The 7,673-nt window shown below is 31.5% G+C and overlaps 1 protein-coding gene across 1 annotated transcript; it reads left to right on the forward strand.

Moving 5' to 3' along the window:
• Nucleotides 1-2,270: 2,270 nt before the first annotated feature.
• LOC116109649 (transcription factor MYB36-like) lies at nt 2,271-6,992 on the forward strand. The gene is made up of 3 exons (XM_031395902.1): nt 2,271-2,423; nt 5,772-5,875; nt 6,058-6,992. The coding sequence occupies exons 1-3, from the start codon at nt 2,271-2,273 to the stop codon at nt 6,827-6,829; spliced, it is 1,029 nt and encodes a 342-aa protein (XP_031251762.1). The 3' UTR covers nt 6,830-6,992.
• The last annotated feature ends 681 nt before the right edge of the window (nt 6,993-7,673 follow it).

Below are 7,673 nucleotides of genomic sequence, written 5' to 3' on the forward strand. Positions count from 1 at the left end.
TATACTGGTATTTATTGAAGGACTCGTATCTGGGGAAATTACTATACATACTTAAGGTTTAGAAAAATGTTAATGATCTCCAGATGTTTTAAAAACTAACAATAACTTACCCATTCGTAAGCTAATACAATTACAAAAAGATTTTATTACAATTTATCCTTTGAGGTATCATAAAATTAAATTCCCCCTAAAGTATATGAAATAATAATTAACCACTTATTTTACTGTTTGGTTAGTGTTTCCATTATCCTACAAATACATTTTACATTTAATCAGTTAAATTAAACAATTAAACCCTAACAAAAACTAACAATAGGGGATATATTATTATTTATGATACCTAAGGGAAAATTTTAATAAACTCTTACAAAAATTTCCTTTAATAAAAACCAACAATAAATTACTTGTTAACTTCTTACTATCTATAATAGAATCACAACCATTAGACTGCAAAACATTATATTATAAAGTAATAAAGCTATTTAGTAAATTTAATCTAAAAGACAATACAAATCATCATAACTTCTCTAGATCAATTAATTCCTAAATGAACACTAACCCTACTTTTTCTGAAATCAAATACTTATTGAATTTTCTTTGAACCAAAGAAATTGGTGGCATCATTGGTGGCTTGATGGAATTAAGTGGCCAGATTACTTCCAGGCCAACATGGTCAATCCATTTGTGTGTCTGTGTGCCCTTTTTTTTTTTTTAATGGTTGAAGGGTGATTTTGGGGTTTTCTTTTAAAAGAACGGTATTTTAGTATTTTGTGTTTAAAAATGATTAAGGTTTTTTTCCTAAGAAAATAATTTAAAATAGATCATTTTCAAGATCATTTTACCTTTTTACTGTTTATTTTAACATAATGTTTTTCACTTTTGGGCATATCATTGTTAGTTTTAAAGATGGTTGGGATCTTGAAACAAAATCTTGAGTAGGTTGACATAATTTTCCCTTCAAATAGTTATAGCGAATGGTGGGTAAGATAGTGGTTGTTTAAGGCACCTATATTATTTTATTGAAAAAGTCTCTTTATAACTCGACAAATTTCACAAAACCATGCGTGCCCACCACAACAAAAGTGTTAAATTTTATAATTAGTAATTATATAAATTATAGATAGAGTTTCAATTATCATTGTGAGATTGCTTAATTTATGAAGCACATCTGTTATTTTTTTAAAAGTATTATACACTCTATGATTATCAAATACGTAAAAAATATCAAAATCTCTTTAATATAAAATAAAATAAATAAACTTATAAAAGTTTTAAAAACTTCCTAATAGAGGATAGTTGATACTTTTCAATAACGGCGAATGTGCCCATACGAAATGATTGTGCTGAAATGAATTAGAAATTTAACTAATTATAGCATTATAATTATAAATTTATAATTAATTACTTAATTAATTATAACATTATATTGTAAACAAATGATTGCTTAATTATATAGTTACTTATTAATTATAACATTCTATTATAAACATTATTACACTACTTAATTAAATGATTAGAAATTTAATTAATTAAAATATTACATTATAATTAAATAATTGCTTAATTAATAATAACATTACATTATATTATAATCATGTAATTAATTATAACATTAAATTGTTAAATATTACTTAATTATTATAAGTTTATAATATTACATTATAAACATTAGTAATTTACTATATTAGTACATTACTTAATTAAATGATAAAAAAATTAATTAATTATAACATTACATTATAGTTATAATAACGATTACTTAATTAATTATAATATTCCATTATAAACATTAGTACAATACTTAATTAAATGATTAGAATTTATTTAATATAATATTAAATTATAGATTTATAGTATGATTTTTAATTAATTGTTTGTGTTTTGGTTTTGATTGAGAATTTTATGTGAATTGTGATGAATTGATTGAATTCAAGTATTGCCTAGAGATTAGAGGATTTATGAGTCACATCGGACACAATGAATGAGTATCAAAATTTGTTAGGGGGGTATTCGTAAACTTTTAAGGTACTTTTGTCATTTTTTTAAACTAATAGGGGGTCATTTTTTTTTAAAGGTACCTGAGAAAGGAACCGGAACCTGCATTTTAGGTTTTGGTTTCTTGAATTTAAGAACCTGTATTGTGCGGTTCCAGTTCCGGGGTTCCGATTCGGTTTCCCCAAAGATGTAGAGTACTTGGAACTGCTCACCCCTACTCAAAACCCTAGAAAATGAGAGCTTGCTTATACATACATTTTCATTATAATTGGAAAATGATAACCAACCTAAGTGGTCAGTGGTTCGATAAAGGCTCTTGGGAAATTACTCAAGAGGTTTTAAGTTCGAGTCTGTCATTAATTGCTAATAGAGTGGCTATTGAAGCTCTTATACGACAAGTAGTTTTAGGGTTCGAAGAATTAGTTGAGGTACGTAGTATAAATTGGATAATGATACACATATATACAATTGTTAGTTTATTTTCACATCATTTATTATGTATCTTAATTTTTTATATTTAATGTTTTAGTTTAATTTATTTTTTTCATTTATGTGTGTGGCAAAATTGGTTTATGTACATATTTGTATATAGGGCACGTTTTAGTTTTTTGAACGCATATATGCTGGGCTTTTATAAGTTTATGTTAAATTTTACAAGATTGTAACAATTACACGAATTCTTAATAAAAAAATGTGAATATAGTAACTTTTATTTGATGGATCTAAAACACCGTATAACTTGTAAAAAGCAAGGGATGAACTTGTGAAATGAAAGTATGTATAATGACTTGTGGTACTATTAATTAAGTGTTTGTCTAACATTTAATTTTAAAATATTACCAATATATTTAATCACCGCGATGACGATGAGTAGTAAAAAAAGGGTACCCTTGTCTTGACTCTTAAGTTGTCATCCTACTTAAAAAATATGATTTTTTTTAACCGTTCTTTATCCAGTTAAATGTAAGGATTCAAATTTTAAACTTTAAACTTTGATACTATGTTAAATTATAATCCCACTTAAAAATATAACTAGTCGGTGAGGGTTTATCATTCAATTAGTTCAATATTTCATGACATGGTAGTCGAAATCCTTTTACATATTTGTATACAACATTGCTCGTTACAAATACTAGTGATGCTTGCACAGTTAGAAGAACTTACATCGACAAAACGAAGTCTTTAATTTTTGCCACCTTATACTTAAAAGTATTATGCTTTACATATATATATATAAATTGATAGGTGATATTATTCTTCCTGTTGGCAAAACTTCATCCACACTGTGTCGCATGTGAACTGAAGAGTTTGGCAGGGTACTCTTTTACTGGGCAGCCCATAGTACTATCTTGCCATAGTCTGTAGGCTTTCTAAAAGCCTTTTGGCAGTTTTTTCTTTGGCATTTGCCTACTGGCCATAGAACTTTAGTGCTTCAGCCAAGTAGGTAATTTATGAAATATTATAATATAATAAAAAGACAGAATTAGTTGTTATTAAATCTTTTTAGTAAGAATCATCTACCAATAGCATCCATTAATCGATGTATAATTTTTTTTTTCTTCCGAGAAATGTATGAAGCTAATATTAATTAATCTTGGTGATAATCTGAACAAGAACTTTGAAATTTGCAGTACATCGAGCTACCTTCAGACGACTCTACAGCCAGTTGTTTGAGCACACCAATCTTTTCTCTTATTAATTATCTCCCCTTATTTAGTAAAAAAGATAGCTCTCACCGCAAGCTTTCATTGTCCCACTGCCGTTTCAATGCTCTACTGGCTCTCATGGAAGACTCGAAAGCTTCAACATTATTTTCAGCAGTGCTGAAGAAAGAAGAGAAGCTACATGAAACTTAAAGGGAAACGTCAAGACAGCAGCAACCAACAAATATGTTTTTGGCTTCTGGCATGATGTTTGATACCATTAATTTGCGAATCTGATGCAGATATTATATGGAAGATACTTAACACTCACAAAAAATGTAACTTTGATGAAAAAATCTTCCCTACAAGGAATGTTGGAACAACCATCCAATCATGGAGTGTCATGTCCGCGCGGTGAGATACACTCACCCAATGATTGATGGTTGTACAACAGCCGTTATAAGATTTTCTCAACTTTGACTACCATATTTAGTATGGTCATTTTGTTAATCATTGCCACACAAGGGCAAATTAGTCAATACATACATAACACTCAAAAATTTTAAGATTGTTAGCTATAGGGTGGTTTTTGAACAGTGTTAGAGAACTAGGGTATTTTTTTGGATAATACACCTAATCTCCAATCTAGTGCACTTTTCAAAAACCCAGGGGTTGTTCTGTAATAGCCCAAAATATGGTGGTTTTTACTGGGGGAACTAAGGGTGCATACACAGTTTTCTATCTTTTCAATACATACATATTAATAATTGGAGTTAAAATATTTTGGTCCTGAGATTGAGTCTGAAATAACGTCCATATCAGTTAACAGTTATTTATTATTTTTGTTTTGTAAGAGTCTAAAGTAACTATAACCTGTTAACTTTTATTTCTTATAATTAAGATTATTTTTAGTTAACAACTGTTTTGTTTTTATAATTCTGCTAATTATTAATGATTTTATGGAAGAAAAGATTCAGATGTTTTATACTTCTATAAAATTCTTCAAACTATATAAGTTTACTTTATATTACTGGTATTGGACCTAAAGTTTACTTAGGCCACCCTTAGGACCAGAGTTTTAACTCCATTATTGTCATCTCATGAATTAAAATTAGTTTGTCAGTTTCGTGCTCCATATGTCCTCTCATTAACTTTCTGATTGATCTTAAATAGCAGGCACTATTGAATTCTACGTTCAAGGACAATGGTTGCTGGTAGGCAAGGAATTCTTAGAAGAGAAGAAATTAATTGAGAGAATTGTTGGTAAAAATCAATAAAAAGTCTATGATATTAATGTGGTATTATTGGCATGATATTACAGTCATTGATAAATACTTATATCTGAAGTCTCATCACCTCATTTTGTTCATGTGGTGAGATTGTTTGATTAAACAAAGACATCTACTATTTTAATTTTCAAAATCACCATGGTGATTGTTATCGATGAATGATAATTGGTAGTTATTTGCTAATCACGGTGATAAGTGGATGAAAGAGATTTTTGCAAAATGTGACAATGCATACCATTACATTATCTAACGTCTCATCATGTCAACAAAGTGAGGTGGTGAAACTATGCCATATAAATTTTTCTCGTCAATAAAAATATTTACAAAAGATCACACACACACACACACACATATATATATATATTTATAATTATTGTATTTAATATAATATAAATTCATACACAGGTTAGTAACCGTACCAACAACTTAAATAAGCACAATTGATCTTATTTTGCTACTACATTAAAATTAAAACATTTCTAATACTAATTAATTCTTGGACTTGACAATCTCAACAAGAGCTTTGAAATTTGCAGTAGAGCTCCCTTCAGATTCTACAGCCTTAAGAGCAAGTTGTTTGAGCACACCAACTTTTTATCTCATTATCTTCCCTTCTTCAGTAGTCAATATTGCTCTAAGGGCTTTCATTGTTCCATCTTTTGTAATTTTCTATCCTCAACTTCCAAATCAATCCCCAAAATTGTCTCCACAGTACGTTGATTTGGCCCCTGGTCCCCGACAAATCATCGCCAAATCTCGATTACAGAGTTCCATCCACAATGTGTCACGAAAACCCCAACAGAAGAATGCTCTAGGATTTTTAACTGGGAAGCCCATTCCGTAGGCGTTGGTCCTTTGTAAAAAGCCTGGGGCAATTGTTCCCTCAGGATTGCCTCTAAATGACCAAAGAAATGGAGTATTCTTGCCTCTAGTGCTTCGGCTAAAGCTGTTAGCTCAGCAGGTGGGGGTTGAATCATACTGCCAAAACTTATGTAGGCAACCGATGATTTTTTTGCGCTGTTTCTAGCCATTCCAGGCAGACCCGTATTTTCTTGAAAACTTCAGTTCTTTTGCTTCATTTTTCTTGATGTTGGGGGCCAAAAATTTGAGTTTTTTCTTCACACTTTTAGGTGGTCCATAATTGCTGCCCAATTGCCTGGAAGAACCGATAATGACATCAAGAATTACTGGAACACCAGACTGAAGAAGAAACTCCTCGGACGGCGCAAACAATCCGCCAACAACGGGCTAGCTTCCTCCGGGCAGGACCCGAATGACAACGGCGGTGACGACAGTCATTCTCAGGGATTAAGCAGCTCCGCTCTGGAGAGGCTGCAGCTCCATATGCAACTCCAGAGCCTCCAAAATCCTTTGTCTTTCTACAATAATCCCGCTCTGTGGCCGAAACTTCACCCTTTCCAGGAAAAAATGATCCAAAGCCTTCAATCTTTGAACGGAATGCATAACATTAATAATCCTGTTATGCAAAATGTTCTTCCTGGTCAATCCACTGCTCCTCCTTTAAAAAATCCTCAAGATTATAATCCTCAGATCAACGATTCGATTCCGATTAACACAAACAACAATTTCATGGACACAAATCCTGTGCCAAAAGTGAATGGTGTTAATATAGATCAATCGAATGTGACGACGCAGCCGGCTTCAACATTCCAAGCTGAGCTTGAAAGTTTTCTTAATAACAAAGGGGTTGGGTTTACCGCACAGGAAGATCAGCTTCCACAATTTGAGTATCTGAATACTATGAATGGTTCTAAGGACAATTTGTTATGGTGGGCAAATGAGTTCGACTCAAAATCAGCTTCCTCAAACTCGTGGGATTCGACGCCTGTTCTTCAATCTGAGGGGATGTTTCAAGATTTTGAATTAGGTTACAATCTTTAATGTGTTGAAGAAAATTAGATGACAGTGTGTAATCTTATTTTGTCATGGTCATAAGATGAGAGAAAGGGGGAGACACAGAGAGAGAGGGAGAAATGATATCACATGCATGTTTTGTAAATTATGTGAATGATAATGTTAATGTGATCCTCAGTTTCTTGCAATATTAATTATTTAGATACGATCAATTAAGCTAGAAAGGCTTCACTAATATAGACTAATTAGACAAGCCTGTCTCAGTAGTTTTATTCATGCATATAAAAATTTAATTAATCGACGAAATAATCTTCAACATCATCGTAATTCGTAACTCCTATTTTTGTCCTATTTGTAAATAGAGAATCATAAAAATTTGAAATCATAACTTAGCATACATGAGAGATTCTCTAGTACTTGATTTTAAATAAGACAATGTATCTGTACTTTAGTTATTAAAACCCTTGATTAATTTGAAGGTGCATGAATATTACCAATTGATTTTGCGAGGTGGCTTCTTTTTCTATCAAAAATTCCCATTGAAGTTGAGAGGCAGACGTGACCAAGGGCATTCTCAAAGAGGTGAGCACGGGTAGCGGGTAAAACCGAAACCTATAGGTAGAGCAAGAACCGAAATTGAAACCTATCCAGAACCTATATTGTGCTGGTAGGTTTTGATTTCATTTTTTTTGGAATCGATACTATACAGTTCCAGTTTTGGTTCTTACATGTGGAGGAACCAGAACCGAAACTTGGAAAAAAGAACCTGCAGCGGGTACCCTGTTTTGGAACCTGGGCTGAAATGAAATATCTGTGAAAAATGGGGGGCCTATGGAATTTTACATATAAAAAAATTTAAAATGGAAAAAGT

Source organism: Pistacia vera, unplaced genomic scaffold (assembly GCF_008641045.1).
Source record: "Pistacia vera cultivar Batoury unplaced genomic scaffold, PisVer_v2 Contig101, whole genome shotgun sequence".
Lineage (NCBI taxonomy): Eukaryota > Viridiplantae > Streptophyta > Magnoliopsida > Sapindales > Anacardiaceae > Pistacia > Pistacia vera.

Coding starts and splice junctions, on each gene's coding strand:
- LOC116109649 (XM_031395902.1), top strand. CDS start 2,271: ATGATAACCAACCTAAGTGGTCAGTGGTTCGATAAAGGCTCTTGGGAA. Junction 2,424..5,771: donor GGTTCGAAGAATTAGTTGAG/GTACGTAGTATA, acceptor CCCATTCCGTAG/GCGTTGGTCCTTTGTAAAAA. Junction 5,876..6,057: donor CTAGTGCTTCGGCTAAAGCT/GTTAGCTCAGCA, acceptor TCACACTTTTAG/GTGGTCCATAATTGCTGCCC.